The sequence below is a fragment of the Gorilla gorilla genome, chromosome 6 (genome assembly GCF_029281585.2).
Source record: "Gorilla gorilla gorilla isolate KB3781 chromosome 6, NHGRI_mGorGor1-v2.1_pri, whole genome shotgun sequence".
Taxonomy (NCBI): Eukaryota; Metazoa; Chordata; class Mammalia; order Primates; family Hominidae; genus Gorilla; species Gorilla gorilla.
Genome location: NC_073230.2, coordinates 43,766,539 through 43,783,254, shown reverse-complemented (window position 1 = coordinate 43,783,254; position 16,716 = coordinate 43,766,539). Strand labels below are relative to the sequence as shown.

General features: G+C 38.4%; 1 protein-coding gene across 9 annotated transcripts in view; it reads left to right on the top strand.

The window, feature by feature from the left end:
- The window catches only part of MATCAP2 (microtubule associated tyrosine carboxypeptidase 2), a 65,828-nt gene that overhangs the window by 38,797 nt on the left and 10,315 nt on the right, over positions 1-16,716 (top strand). For 6 of the 9 annotated variants that reach the window (XM_055347620.1, XM_004045310.4, XM_063708466.1 and 3 more), the window contains 2 exons: positions 14,941-15,084; positions 16,054-16,186. In XM_055347620.1, the coding sequence (XP_055203595.1) occupies positions 14,941-15,084; positions 16,054-16,186 (277 nt within the window). The remainder of the gene's footprint in view (positions 1-14,940; positions 15,085-16,053; positions 16,187-16,716) is intronic. The other 3 variants (XM_055347622.2, XM_055347619.1, XM_055347618.1) reach the window with 1 other exon arrangement.

Genomic DNA, 16,716 nt, shown 5'->3' with positions numbered 1-16,716 from the left:
AGTAAAGACAGGGTTTCACCATGTTTGCCAGGCTGGTCTTGAACTCCTGACCTCAGGTGATCCGCCCACCTTGGCCTCCCAAATGCTGGGATTACAGGCGTGAGCTACCACACCCAGCGAGAGTTCAAATTTTGAAAGTAAGTACCTATGTGGACCAACTTCATTATGTTAGGAAATAAATTCTGATTTTTATCTTCCTTGGTTAGTAAACTATATAGTCATGGTATATAGGTTCACAAACTCAGATGCCTGTAGGATCTGGGCAAAAATCATAAATGAAACTGGCTGAGTACAGTAGTAAATTGGAAATCAGAGAGCAGTTATTTTGTTTGAGCCACAGTTTGGAACCAGTATCTGCGAGATTTTCAAGGGAAGGTAGAAACCTGAATTTTATATGAAGTCTTCCAGTTTGTAAACATTGATACCCAAGTCAGTTAAAACACAGGCTGAGGCTGGGCATGGTGGCTCGTGTCTATAATCCCAGCACTTCGGGAGGCCGAGGTGGGTGGATTACTTGAGGCCAGGAGTTTAAGACCAGACTGGCCAGCCTAGTGAAACCCTGTCCCTACTAAAAATACAAAAATTATCTGGGCATGGTGGCGCATGCCTGTAATCCCAGCTACTTTGGAGGCTGACATGAGGATTGAGAGAATTGTGTGAACCCGGGAAGTGGAGGTTGCAGTGAGCCAAGATCACGCCATTGCACTACAGCCTGGGTGACAGAATGAGACTCTGTCTCAAAAAAAAAAAAAAAAAAAAGAAACACAGTCCGTCCAGGCCAATGAAGACCTCTCTGTGGGCCACATTTTCCCCTTGGATTGCCATTTTGCTACCTCTGATTCACCAGCTCTATTTCACATAGGCTCCATTTTATTAGAATCAATGATTAGTATGGCAAAGACTTAAATGTGATCCTCTGAAAACAGTCTTTTGATTTTAGCGTTTATAGTGTGAATGGAATAGGCAATTCATTGTTATATTAAAACACATACATAATAGGTACATATATAATATTACATTATTGTGCTTTAAAACGGGTCAAATGTTCATTTTTCTCTTTTGATAGAAAAACATTTAATTGGAAATAAATTGCCTTCACTAATAGGATGTCTTGACGTAAAATTTCTTTAAAGCTAAGTTATAATTGTACTAGTATTGAAATATTATTTTATCTTTGTAGACCTCAGGTTGTCAAAACAATGAAGGGGAGGAAAAAGTAAGCCTTCTTTAAATTATACCTTTTCCTAGGTGACATGATACTCTGTTTAGCAAATCACAAACCTTTCACAGATACACTGAAGTTAAAAGGTTTTTAGAATTTTGAGTTTAGTATGTTCCATAGTAGCCTTGTGTATTAGATCGGAGAACTGGGGTTATTTCTTAACCTAAATAGCAAGAAAGATTTTTTCACAGATCAGAGATGGAAACTCCCCCATCAGATTATATGTCCTTGGAAGAAGATATGACCTTGATGACTCATTGAAAGGCTTTGTTGATTTGCCTTTGAAAACTTGATTAACATGTACATTCTCAGGTTCTTACCTTAACAAAGTCTTTTCAACAAAACAGGTTGAATATCTGCTTTTCCCCTTGTAGGTGGTGAAAGAATAGTCTGCGGTATTTAGGCATTTATAAATATCTTATCCTCATAGCAGTTATCCTCTTATTTTCCCACTCACCCTTTTATACATCCAGAATACTCCCAGCCCTGATAACACAGAAATTCAGCCGAGAATACAAGAGGGGTATAAGGTGTGGGGTGGGTGTCTGGAGGCAAGGAGGGTCAGATAAGTTACAGGTGACAACTTAATTCTTTGCCTGGCTGTGTCATTCATTGAAGGCACAGTCAGTGTTTGAGATGTATTTATTTTCTAGGTTCTGCATAGGTAGAATATAATATTTTGAAATATTTTGGTTTGTTTCTTTTTATTACAATTCTATAATATTTTGAAATATTTTGGTTTGTTTCTTTTTATTTGCAATCTGGTCCTAGTCTGCAGTTCACGTTACAGAAAACTGGATTGTTGGCAAAAGTACTTTTGCTCCTTTCTGTCTCTCCCCTGCTCTCCACACTGCTGTCAGTGTCTTCCTACGATGCAAATTTGATCATCTCACCTCTTCAAAAAAAACTTCAGGGCTCCTCATAATTTAGGATAAAGTTCAAAATCTTTGTCATGGCCTGCAAGGCCTTATACCAAGGTCAACTGTATTCTCCCACAGCATCGCACGTAAATATCTGTCACAGCATTTATCCACTGTTACCATCCTTCAGTTTCTTGTTTGTCTTTATCCACAGACCAACCTCCTTGAGAGAAGTGTGTTTTTCTTTGTTTTTCTTATTTCAGCTATTCCCAGAATTGAGCGCAGTTCCTGGCACTGAATAAACAAGTTTCCCAGTGCCTGTCCATCCCAGGAACCCTGCAGTCTTGTCAAATCAAGCTCTATTTCACTTTCTTTAGTTTCTATATGCTTATGATGATATTAGCCCCTTTTGCATGGAATGTCCTCTATTTCCTCTAATCCCCTACTTCTATTTCCCTTTTTTCAATGATCTCACAATACTTTATTTATAATTCCATCAAAGTATTACTACATTGGATCTGTTTATATGTCATCTCTGCCAGTCTAATGGTAGAACAGGGACTTAGATTCTAAAATATAAAACTGCATAAAAGTGACAGTGATTGTCACATAGAAGGTGAGGAACAGCTAGATAAATGAATGGTCCTTTTTGCTGGTATGTTAAAAATGTAGTGAAATACTTTATAAACAGTGGATCCAAATTTGTGACCCAGGGGTCAAGTTCAGCCTGCATATATGTTTTGTTTGGCCAGCACAGTGTTTTATAAAGCATTGGAATGTAAATATGCTCTTCTTTTGCCTCTTCCAGATGTCTTATAATCAGTAGCTTTACACAGTGATTGCTGCTTACAGCTGAAGGGATTTTAGTGTGTGACTACCACTGTCCCATTAGTTTGTGGCTACAATACCTTAAATGGAGGCCTAATGATCTGATTGAGTAATCACAAATCTTTATGCACCTAATTTGCTACCAGGAAGCAATAACCAGCATTGAAAAACTCATTTAGTATCTTGCTTTTCATTCTGAGAAGCTTAAAGAGCCAGAATATGTATATGTGTGTATATATATCCCATGCTTATCTGAAGTAACCATTTTCGGACTGTTCTGAGGCGCACCACCTAAGCAAAGGAGCCATACGTGTTGGAAAACATAGAATATTATATTCATCTCCAACATTCACCACACAGAGTATCATAATAAAAGCTTAGAAGAGTCTTTTGTTTAATATTTTCCAAACTAATTTGGCCTTGAAACCTTTAAAAAACAGTATCTTGTTGACTGCTTTCCCTCAAGAAAGTTTGGGAAACACTGGCTTAAAGAAAAGGACTGTCTTGAGATCCTAGGGATTATTCTGTTTGGGAGGGGGGAAGTTTTAGATTCTAGAATTTTCTGAAAAGGAGAGGAATGAAGGGAGAGTTGGAGTGGTATATTAACTAGTAAGGCAGGAAAAACATAACCTTGAGTAAAAAGTTGGAGGGCAAACCAATTACCTTAAATTCTGAAATTAAAACCCAGTGATCTTCTGTTAAAACTTAAGTACTTTCTACAGTCATATGGGAAATAAGCACATTCACAGCCCCTCCATGCTTTCATTTTGTCTTCACAACTCTGTGGGGTAAATAGGGCAGAGATTTTAATCTCCCTTTTGCCAGTGAAGAACCTAAACCTGAGAAAGGTACAATGACAAACCTAAGAGCACACAGTCAGCAAATGGTGGGGCCCCAATGTAAAACCAGGTCTTCTGACTTCTAGTCTTTCCATGGCATTATCCTACCCCCTATCATACTGGTGTCCTCATTGTATGTAGTTTTTCATTGAGTGAAAACTGCAGTTGAGAAGGGAGATAGTTTTTTAGGACATGATTGATGGTCAGGTTTCCAGATTGCTAAACAGTAAACAAAATCAGCAAGTAAACCAAAAGTTTGTCATTAAACAAAATACTGAGATTTTTCAGAAACTTTATTATCTAAGTGTTGAAAGTTTTATATAGAAAACTTTTTTCTAGATTAGTGATTTCAATGTTAAATTATGCTATTCGATTACTCTTCCCTTTAAAAAAATAGCTTTATTAAGATACAATTCACATGTCATACTAAAGTATGCAGTTGTCCTGCAATGTAAAACTAAACTAAAAAAAATCATAAGCAATAAAATAGACCGGACACGGTGGCTCAGGCCTGTAATGCCAGCACTTTGGGGGGCCAAGGCGGGTGGATCATGAGGTCAGGAGTTTGAGACCAGCCTGACCAACATGGTGAAATCCTGTCTCTACTAAAAATATAAAAATTAGCTGAGTGTGGTGGCGGGCACCTATAATCCTAGCTACTCAGGAGGCTGAGGCAGGAGAATCGCTTGAACCCGGGAGGCGGAGGTTGCAGTAAGCCAAGATCGTGCCACTGCACTCCAGCCCGGGCAACAGAGCGACACTCTGTCTCAAAAAAGTAAAATAAAATAAATAGAAATAAAGAGAGTACAGTTCAGTGGTTTTTAATGTATTTAGAGTTGTGCAACTATAACCACTAATTCTAGAACATTTCGTCACCTCAAAAAGAAACACTGTACCCATTAGCAATCATTCCCCATCTCACCAACCTTCCAGCCCTAGGCAACCACCAGTCTATTTTCTGACTTTCTGGATTTGCCTGTTCTGGACTTTCGATATGAATGGAATCATACAATACCTTGTGGTCCTTTGTGACTGGCTTCTTTCACTTATTATAATGTTTTCAAAGTTTATCCATGCTGTGTTCTAGCATGCATCAGCATTTTTTATTGCTGAATAATATTCCATGTATGGATATACTACATTCTATTTTTTTATAATTTGATAGACATTTGGGTTATTTCTACTTTTTGGCTGTTAATAATGCTGTATGAACATTTGTGTACACATTTTTTATGGACAAATGTTTTCAGTTATCTTGGGTCCACGTCTAGTAGTGGACTTGTTAGTACATATAATTTCTCTATGTTTAACCTTTTAAGGAACTGCCAGACTGTTTTTCAAAGTGATTATACCATTTTAGTTTCCCATGAGCAGCATGTGAGCATTCCAGTTTCTCCACGTTCTCATCAGCCCTTTTTTTTTTCTATAGACATCCCAGTGGGATTGAAGTGGTATCTCATTGTGCTTTTGATTTGCAATTCCCTGATTGTTAATAATGGCCATTTTGTATATCCTCTTTGGAAAATTGCCTATTTCAGATCCTTTGCCAATTTTTCAGTTGAGTTATTTGTTCTTGAGTTGCAGGAGTTCTTTATATATTTTAGATATCAGATATGAAATTTGCAAACACTTTCTCCCATTCTTTGGGTCACTTTTTATTTTTATGATAGTATCCTTTGAAGCACAATTTTGATGAAGTCCATCTTTTTGTTGTTTGTGCTTTTGGTGTCATATCTAAGATCCCATTGCCTAATCCAGGGTCATGAAGATGTATGCCTATGCTTGCTTCTAAGAGTTTTATTGCTTTAGCTCTTAAGAGGTTAAGGTCTTGGATCCATTTTGAGTTAATTTTTATATATGATATGGGATAGAGGTCCAACTCCATTCTTTTAAATGTGGATATCCAATTGTCCCAGCCCCATTGTTTGAAAATAATTTGATTACATACTGTTCTAATTTTAATAGAGGAGAATAAAAGTGCTTCAGGATCCTGAGATGACAGATCTGTAATATGAATAATGGTGCTATTCTATTTTGTGTGGCATTGTAAGTGACATTCAGATGAGGAGAGAACAACTACTCATTTTGCTTTTATTTCCTCTTTGCTCTAGATTCCAGGTCTCTGAAAATCAATTTGTTTTGATGCCTATAAGATATGCAAAGGTTTATTTAAAATATTCTCTTCTTCAACTGTATGCTTCTGGTGAAGAAAAATCTTTTAAAAATTTAAAAATATATTCTCATTCTATAAAGTGGGAAAGATTCAGAAATGATTGATTTGTGAATACAGATAATAATAATTTAGTAAAAATATGGGTTTTTTTGTTCAATGTTTTTAAAAAGGCAAAAATGTATTTGGTTGCTTGTTTCACATCAGTTTTAACAAGAAGTGTTATCCTACCTGACAGTGTGTCTTGTGGAACTCAAGAGTAGATTCCGTTATACTATTTTCTAACGAGGTAATGGAGGAGTTGGCCAAGTACATTTTAAGATGTACACAAAGGAAAGGTCCAAAGTCAGATTCATGCGGACTAGGAGGCTGAGACCTGGACAATAGGGATAGGTGTGTGTACATTAAGATGTTCTGGTTCTAGGAATTTTAAAACTGATTTATGAAAATTTGTAATGTTACATTGCTTTCTACTTATGTCGCTATTCTTAGAGTTGGAAGGAAACAAAGAATATATTTGATATCTGTGGACAAATCTGGGCTAGATTTGGGAAGTGGCTCTCTGTTCCATGAATTAACCTCAAGAATGCAAAGTATACCAACTGTTTTCCTGCTAACAATCATCCCTACCTAAAAATCTATTATAGAAAAATATTAGTTGAATTTTTAAGATTTAAAAACAATTTCATGTATTTCTTTGTTAAATGCAAATACTCCAGAGAAGGGATATCAATGTCTACCTGGCAAATGGCAAAAGGTAATTAGATAGTGAATAGAAAGGCCAGGAGATTCCAAAGTAGAAGGCACTTAACCATTTGTTTTTCCAGTTAGAAAAGTAGTTTATATTCAGTATAAAAACTTAGAAAAGTGTGGAGAATAAGAATCCCATAATTCTACCACCCACAGGTAACCACTATTGACCTTTGAGAGTATTTTTCTTTTCCCATGCTTAATGATCATAATTGTGGTCAATGTACTTTCACTTACTTTTCATAAACATTTTCTCATATCATTAAAAACCATCAACATTTTTTATGTCAGCATCAATTTCAGTGCCTGCATATTTTTCATATAATAGGTGTATAGTAATTAACTTGAATATTTAGATTGTTCCTTATTGGACTTTTTTATTTCAGAGAAACAGTTTTGTTAGTCATTTACTCTAGGGAGCTTTTTGCCTACAGCCTGTGGGAATGAGGCTAGTTAGTGAGATGTTCAGAGGAGAGTGTTTCTTTTTCAGTGCAGGTTATTCTAGACATCCTGATGTGTCTCAGAGTGCTTCTCTTCTTATTAACTTACCTAGAAATAATGGCATTTTTTAAGAAAATAGTTTTATTTATTTACAGACAATAAAATTTACTCATTTTAGGTATATATTGCGGTCACTCTCTTTCCCTGAACCGTGTCCCCAGGCAACCGTGGATCTGAAGTAGCCATCTGATCAGTTTTACTCAGGTCTTTTTATTGCTAAGAAAAGTTGCCTTAATTTTGAGTATTTCTCTGAACCATTTATTTTAGTTTTCTTTTATTCATTTTTATAATTAATAAACTTCATATTAGCCATATGCATTTCACATGTCTCACCTTCCCTCTCATTTTGACCTTTTTTCTCTTTTCCTAAGATAATTTTTTATACTTCTTTAAACATTTTATTTTCTTTCTTTTCTTTCTTCCTTCCGTCCTTCCTTCTTTCCTTCCTTCCTTACTTTCTTTCCTTCCCTTTTCTTTTTCTTTTTCTTTTCTTTTCCTTCCTTCCTTCTCTCCTTCTTTCCTTCTCTTCTTTCCTTCTTTCCTTCCTTTCCACCTCCCCTCTCCCTCTCCCTCTCCCTTCCCTTCCCTCCCCTCCCCTCCCCTCTCCTCTCCCCTCTCCCCTCCCCTCTCCTCTCCCCCTCCCCTCCCCTCTCCCCTCCTCTCCCCCCACCCTTCCCCTCCCCTTCTCTCTCCTCCCTTCCCCTCCCCTCCTCTCTCCTCCCTTCCCCTCTGCTCCCCTCCTCTCCTCTCCTACAGGGTCTCATTATATTGACCAGGCTGGTCTTGAACTCAAACTCCTGGCCTCAAGTGGTCCTCCTAACTTGGCTTCCTAGAGTGCTGGGAGGCTTGAGCTATCATGCCTGGCTTCTAAGAAAATTTTTGAAGATTATTGTTGGTTTTATTAATTTGTAAGATGAAGCTTTTACTTTCTAAATTTTTATTGGTTTCCTGCAGAATGTATTAGGTTGGACCATTTTAAATTATTCATATTTAATCATTTTGACCTACAAAGATGGCAGTGTCATCTGGTTTAACCTAATATTCTTTCAGAGGTATGTTCTTCATTTAAGTTTTCAGGGTAATGCTTCCTATTTCCTTGGAACATCACAGTTCTTCACAGAGCTCATGTATCTTTGTAAAAATTACTCATCCGTGGCTGGGCGCAGTGGCTCACACCTATAATTCTAACACTTTGGGAGACGGAGGCAGGCGGATTGCCTGAGCTCAGGAGTTCAAGAACAGCCTGGGCAACACGGTGAAACTCTGTCTCTACTAAAATACAAAAAAATTAGATGGGCGTGGCAGCATGCGCCTGCAGTCTCAGCTACTCAGGAGGCTGAGGCAGGAGAATCGCTTGAACCTGGGAGGTGGAAGTTGCAGTGAGCCAAGGTCGCACCACTGCACTCCAGCCTGGGCAACAGAGGGAGACTCTGTTTCCAAAACAAACAAAAAAATTACTCATCCGTGATTAAGAAGCACCAGATCCAGGCTTAAGACTGGTCTGAAGACAGGCATAAGGAGTCATCTCTCTACTGGAATCTTCAGAGTCTTGACTTCCTGAGAGTTGATTTCTCAAGCTTCCTGGTCCAGGCTCCTGAGCTTAGGGACCTGCTAAACGTTCATGTGGTGGTGTTCTGCAATATTTTAGTATGACTGTGAGAACAAGGATGAAAGAGTGTTAAGACCAGCCTGACCAACATGGTGAAACCCCATCTCTATTAAAAATACAAAAATTAGCTGGGCATGGTGGCAGGTGCCTGTAATCCCAGCTACTTGGGAGGCTGAGGCAGGAGAATCGCTTGAACCCAGGAGGCAGACGTTGCAGTGAGCTGAGATCAAGCCATTGCACTCCCGCCTGGACAACAGGATGAGACTCCATCTCAGAAAAAAAAAAAAAAGACCTATGTAGTGTTTTACAAACTATACTCCACCAAAACATTGTGTGTTTTAGTGCTTCCACAAACACTGAAATATTTTCTAACAGACAATTAAAGTTTAAGGTGGAGTTCTGTGAGATTTTGTCTGAAAAAAAGTTCTGCTCAAAACAAAAGTTGAAAGCTAGTGTTTTAAGGAATCTAAGGTAAATTCTAGACCATTTTCCACGAAATGCATGTCTTAGTCCAAAAAAATGCATTTGGCCTGCTATAACAAAATACCATAAACTGAGTAGCTTATGAATGACAGAATTTATTTCTCATGGTTCTGGTGCCTGGGAAGTCCAAAATCAAGGCACCATCAGATCTGGTGTCTGATGAGAACCCTCTTTCTAGTTGATGGAAGGCACCTTAGAAGGCTGTGTGTCCTCACATGGTGGAAGGGGCTAGCTAGCTCTTTGGGGCCACTTTTATTTAGAGGCAGATGTTGCATAGGTCTTGTCTTGAACTCCTGGCCTCAGGTGATCATCCCACCTTGGTCTCTCAAGGTGCTGGGATTACAGGCATGAGCCACTGTATTAAAGAGCCCTGGGGCCTCTTTTATAAAGGCACTAATCACAGTCATGAAGGGTCTACCCTAATGACCTAATCACTTTCCAAAGCCCTACCTCCTAATACCCTCACCTTGGGGGTTAGGATTTCAAAATAAGAATGTGGGTGGGGCATAAATATTCAGATTATAGCAATGCAGAAAATTAAAACCTGCATTTCCCATGATGTATTACAATCAGGAGTCTACCTTTGGCTATAGGACTTCAAGTAAGGGAACCATATATCCCGGAATGCAATGTATCACATCTCTTTTTTCTTCTTACCCATTCTTTTTCTTTGGAGTTATATATTATATTGGGAGATGTATTTTTCTTATTAACATAAGTGATGATATAATGGAGAAGAGAGAGGTTTGACATGAAATTTATTGCCTCTAAAAGTGTTACCCATGTGCAGGTGTGTGAATGCCTGATTCTTCAAGTGGTGTAAACATTAATTCTCTGAACTCTAGGGGGAGCGGATAAACTACCTTTTTTCTCCCTTTTAAAATAAAATAACTTTTTGCTTCTGATCATAGCACTAACATATTACATATTGTGAGGAATTTTAAAACTTCTGAAAAATACAAATAATAAACATCAGTGTAACCCATCAATCATCTGATTCCCAGACATGAACTTCAGCCTTTCAGTATATTCCTCCAAGCTTCCCTGTGCCTTTTAAAGCTATTGTTTCCTTTTTCCAAAATTGGGATTAGACTCAAAATATCTGGCCTGCAGTTAAGAAGTTGTATAAGGAAGCAGAAATCATTGTAACACAAAATATTCCCTGATGAAGTGATTGACTCATTGCCATTCAACGTGATTTCTTTCTTCAAGCTTGAACTTATTTCCACCAATTCAGCTACTGTCGCTATCTCTATGCTATAGGATATTATAATGCAGATGGGGGGAGGTTACTTCTTAGGATCAGTGAAGGATGCTGCAGATCACTGATAAGTCTGTCTGTGTTGGACCAGTTGAAAAACTGATGAAGAAAAGAATCAATAAAGATAATGAAAGGCTAGACATTCAGAGAAGAGTGATTGAATATAATGTAATATTTAAAGCTGAATATTAAGATTGCCTTTTAGGAACATTGATGTAGCTCCCATTAAGTGTTGACACTATGGTGGTGCCGTGCAAGTCAAGATGAAACAAAGGAGGTGATATGCTGTTATGTACCATTGTGATAGAAGAAATGCATTCCCTCAGCAAAGAAACAAACAAAAAATCCCACTGCTTTTATTCATTCTTTGATTTAGTCATTCATTCTGTGATCTGTGATAACAAGGAACACGTGTATTTAAGTTTTTCATAATTCTCTAGACTTTTATATTTGCTACAAGAAATAACCAGATAACCACATTTTCCTACCGAGTAAGCATATGCCTTAGAAAAGCTATTATAATTTTATCTGAAATTAAGTACATGCTTTAAAAGACCTATAAGCAGGCCAAGCGCGGTGGCTCATGCCTATAATCCCAGCACTAACTTTAGGAGGCCGAGACAGGCAGATCACTTGAGGCCAGGAGTTCGAGACCAGCCTGGCCAACATGGTGAAACCTCATCTCTACTAAAAAATACAAAAATTAGCCGGGCATGATGGCAGATGCCTGTAATCCCAGCTACTCAGGAGGCTGAGGCAGGAGAATCACTCAGGAATTTGAGAACAGCCTGGGCAACACCTGGAAGGTGGAGGCTGCAGTGAGCCGAGATCGTGGCACTGCACCTCAGCCTGGCAACAGAGTGAGACTCCGTTTCAAGAAAAAAAAAAAAGATCTATAAGCAGAAATCATAATACTTCTTAGAGATAATTTTTAACCATTTTTAAGTCTTCACAGTTCAATATATTAATACAAGGTACCACTTCTCTTCTGCAATTCTTCAGGCCACATTTGTCACATTCTTCTCTTTGATACATGGATAACTGGTGACTATTAGGTTAGTGTATGCAAAGTATGCTAATCTGCTAAAATGGGTTTTTAATTATATGCTAATTTGTGCTTTTAATTGTCTTAGTTGTCATATGGATTAATCAGCTTCTGGAGCACTTGTATTTGCCCTTCTCTGAAATCCCTCTCACATTTTACATGCACTTGAATCACCTGGGGATCTTGTTAAAATGCAGATTCTGAATCAATAGGCATGAAGGTGGTAAGTGGCCAAAATTCTGCATTTGGCACCAGTTCCCATGCCACGCCAGTGCTGCTGGCCTTCAGACTATACTTTGAATAGCAAGGCTTTCAGTAACAGTTTTGGGACCAGAAGCCAGGCAAAGCCTATTGAAGCCATTTCTTATTATGATAACTTAATGATATATGCCTAGCTTATTAGTAATGTATATTTTTCAATTAGTGATATATATGTTGAATTATGACTTGCAGTATGTGAGCTTTCTTGTAATTTTTGTTTCAGGCATGTTATCTACAGTGGTGTTATTTATAGAGAATGGTGTTGACAAACTCTGAAAAAATACTTTAAAAAAAGGTTTATTCTAAGACAAATATGAAGGACCATGGCCTGAGACATAGTCTCAAGAGGTCCTGAGAAGATGTGTCCATGGTGGTTGGGTTACAGCTTGGTTTTATACATTTTAGGGAAACATCTTATGTCTCAATCAATACATGTGAGGAATGCATTGGTTTGGTCTAAAAAGATAGGACAACTCAAAGAGGGGGCTTACAGGATATAGGTGGATTCAAAGATTTTCTGATTGGCAGTTGATTGAAAGAGTTAAGTTATCTGAAAACCTGGAATCAATAGAAAGGAGTATTTGGTTTAAGTTAAGGGAGGCTAGAGGCCAAGGTTCTTATTACATAGATGAAGTCTCATAGGTGGCCACCCTTAGAGATAATAGATGACAGATGTTTCTTATTCAAACCTTTAAAATGTATAATCCTAGCATTTTGGGAGGCTGAGATGGGAGGATCACTTGACCTTGAGTTCAGGACTAGCCTGGCCAACATAGTGAGACCTTGTCTCTATTTTTTTTTTAATTAAAAATAAAAATAAAAGTTGCTAGAGACTGGGCATGGTGACTCATACCTGTAATCCCAGCACTTTGGGAGGTGGAGGTGGGAGGATCATTTGAGGCCAGGAATTGACCAGCCTGGGTAACACAGCAAGACTGTCTCTACAAAAAATTTTAAAAATTAGCCAGCATGGTGGTGTATGTCTGTTGTCCCAGCTACTTAGGAGACTGAGATGGGAGGATCCCTTGAGGCCAGGAGGTTGAGTCTACAGTGAGCCATGATCGCGCTACTGTGCTCCGACCTGGGTGACAGAGCAAGATACTGTATCCAGAGAAACAAAAATATATAAATACATTAAAAAGGTGCTAGACTCTCAGTTAATGTCTTCAGGACTGGGAGGGCCTGGAAAGGGAAAGATCTAGTTATGTTACAGAGATTCAACAGATGCAGAATTTACCCCCACAAAAGAGCTTTGCAGGGCCATTTCAAAATATGGCAAAGAAACATATTTTGGGGTAAAATATTTTTATTTCCTTCTTTATCAGTCTTGTGATGTTATGCCAGAGTCAGGTTGGAAAGTAAGCCGCACTATATAGGGTTAAATAAGACCCATCTTATGAGATTTTATGGTTTAAAGGGCATGAGCCTGCTGGCCCTTTAGATAGGAATTTGGGCAAGAGAGGAAAACAAAGATCAGAGTTTAGTCCTCAGTGGTAACATACCAATGATGATATAATAGATAATATGTATTGACTACTTATTATGTCACAGACACCATGCTTTATAAAGGTTAACTAAATTTTCTCAATAAAACCGTGAAGTAGATGTTATTATTGTTATCCTCATTTACAAATGAGGAGGTTGAGGCCAGTCAGAAGGTAGTGAGTTATCTCAATTGATTGTTCACATCAGTTACAGGTCAAACTCCTTGCTCTACTCTTTTCCCTTTTCTCGCTGCTGCACTGGACTAGTCTAATAATAATAATAATAATAGTAATAAACAAGTTTAGTGACTTGCTCATGATAGCACAGCCAGAAGAGGACAGAGCCATGGCATCAACTCCAGATCTTGTACGTGTAATCTCTTTACTAGTCTGACAGCTCAGAAACTACAGACTTTATATGACATGTATATGAATTCCCTAGGTTCTTACACAATTCATGTAAGATAGAGTTGAATTTTGTAGCTTTTTTTCCCAAAAGGCCTTTGAAAAGCAATTTTCTTTTTCCTCAGGCGTTCCTTTCTATGACTTTCCCATAGACACTGATAATTTGTGATTCCTTACCAGTTATTTTTAGTTCTCCATTCTGCATATGTGTGTTAATTTGTGCATATGTGAAAAAATATCTCAACTTTCTTATTCCTTTGCTGCAAAAATTTATGAAGAATGAAAAGTAGATAATATCCTGCCTTGACTGAAAGATAAAGATATTTTTATTAATGTTGAGAATTTGTTTTCTGCCAAAGAGTAGCCCAGGAAAATAGATAGATTGTTGCAGAAGACTGATTGCTTTTTTTTTTTTTTTTTTTTTGAGATGGAGTTTCACTCTTGTTGCCCAGGCTGGAGTGCAGTGGCGCGATCTCGGCTCACCACCACCTCCGCCTCCTGGGTTGTGCAAGGATTCTTCTGCTTCAGCCTCCCAAGTAGCTGGGACTACAAGCATGTGCCACCATGTCTGGCTATTTTTTTATATTTTTAGTAAAGACAGGGTTTCACCATGTGGACCAGGCTGGTCTTGAGCTCCTGGCCTCAAGTGATCCGCCTGCCTCAGCCTCCCAAAGTGCTGGGATTACAGGCATGAGCCACCATGCCTGGCCAATTCTTTAAAAAAGTTTTTTTTAAATTTTTATTTCAATAGTTTTTGGGGTCAGACTGATTGATTCTTATGTGTGTTCTTAAAATTTTGAATTTTTTTTTTCATTCAAAGGGCAATGGTAATCTATTGACTTGCGTGGAGACATACCTTCCACTCTGAGTTCTCCTGCCAAACCACCAAATTATCTTAGAGAAGCCAGGAGCCCCTCTCCCCAGCTTCTCAGCCTATCAGATGTTAGCACTTGAGATACGCAGTTCTTGAGCCCTCTGTCAGCATGTTAAGGAGAAACGAACACAGGGGAAGAGTTCGTATTGCTAAAGTGTACAGGCATTTGTACAAATTTGCGAAAATGAGTGGAAGTTGTTTAGGATTAGAAAAGTTTGGCACTTCAGTTGCAGTTTAATTTGGAAATCAATAAACCTAGAATAGGTCACAATAAATAACATAGATAGCTTATGACATCTCAAAGTAATATGAGGCTGTTTACTTTCATTATCTCTCTTTCTTTTACAGTCTATCAATATTATGGAACTGACTTTACAGAAATACGGAAGTTATGAAAAATTTGAACAAGCCACTGGTGGTAGCTTGCTTTCTAAAACTCGAATCTGGAGTCACGTTAGGAAGTACATGATGAAGGAAGGCTGCCTAGGGGAGGTATGAATTGCGAGTGAACACAAGGAATTACTGTCAGTGACAGTCATAGTTTATTTTATTTTATTTTATTTATTTTATTTTTTGAAATGGAGTCTCGCTCTGTTGCCCAGACTGGAGTGCAGTGGTGAATCTCGGCTCACTGCAACCTCCGCCTCCTGGGTTCAAGTGATTCTCCTGCCTCAGCCTCCCTAGTAGCTGGGATTACAGGCACCAGCCACCACACCCAGCTAATTTTTGTATTTTTAGTAGAGACAGTGTTTTTGCCGTGTTGGCCAAGCTGGTCTCGAACTCCTGACCTCAGGTCATCCGCCTGCCTTGGCCTCCCAGAGTGCTGGGATTACAGGCATGAGCCACTGCGCCCAGCCTAGTCATAGTTCTTTTCTGTAGATTTTGTTTTCCCAACTATTTTACTCATTAAATTAGTCGCCCAGATTTCTTACTCAATACTGTTAAGTTCCTGTTGCATTGAATTGTTTTGATGTGTTCAGTGTCTTTTTGTTTTTCTTACTGCCATTTCTGTATAACTTGTGGGATTAGATGAATTACTTTATGAAAATTGCTAATGAAGAGATTTGCCCCAGAAGCCTCTCTTATTGGTCTTCTTAGTGGTCAGTCTCAAAGCCTTGGCGCTGCCAATGAGCTGGATTCTGGCACCTGTATCTTCTTCTGCATCAGTTTAGCCAGGGAGCGTATTTACGACACCTCAGAGGTACAGTTTTAAGTCCTTCGTGTCTTCCTCAGCACAGCCATCTACTTTCCCTTAAACTCATGGAAGGTTCTTGAGTTCCCAAAGGGTCAAAATTAGAAGGGTCACAGGTGATTTGGCTGCACATTCCATCTTGGTTTCTGGGAGATTTAAGGTGGTTATAAACAAAAAACAGTGTTAATTTACAGGCCCACTGTTTTCTGTGAAAGCTTCTCCCCTTATGTTTTGTTTTATGTCTGTGTACTTTTTCTCTTGCCCCTTAGATTGTAGTTCATCTCACTGAGGACCTGCTTTCCCGAGCGTCAATGACAGTAGTAAATGGATGTCCGACTCTGACTATCAATGTGTCCACTGCACGTGAGCATTGGCTGGAGGGAATGCTGAGGCATGAAATAGGTAGGGGCAATCCTTTCCATTTGTTTATTTGTAATATCAGGAATTAGCTCTAAAGAAATGTTCTTTTAGAAGGGGTTTTTTCTTAGTAGTATTTATTTTATTTTCTTAGTAGAAGAAAATTTAGCAAGAAGTCATGAGCTTCACTTGGACTGAAGCTAATGTATTTATGTCTCATTTCAAATTAGATTTTTTAAGGGAAGTGTTTAGGTGTATTGAACCTGGAAAGTCATTTAACTGCGCTGGATTTCCCCTACATTAAACTGAGGGGGTTGAATTAAGGTATCTTTGAGGTTCTTTTCAAATATCAAGTCTGTGATTCTTCTCTTTAAAAAAGTAAATTGTTATAAAGGTTATACCTCCTCTCTTGAGACATGTGATCCTTTTGAAGGCAGTGTTCTCCTTCACACCCAAGAGATGTTAGGATCAGGTCATTTTCTACTTTGTTTTGATTTGTAGGCACACATCAATTTGGCTTTAGAATTTTTTTTTTTTTTTTTTTTGAGATGGGATCTCGGTCTGTCGCCCATTCT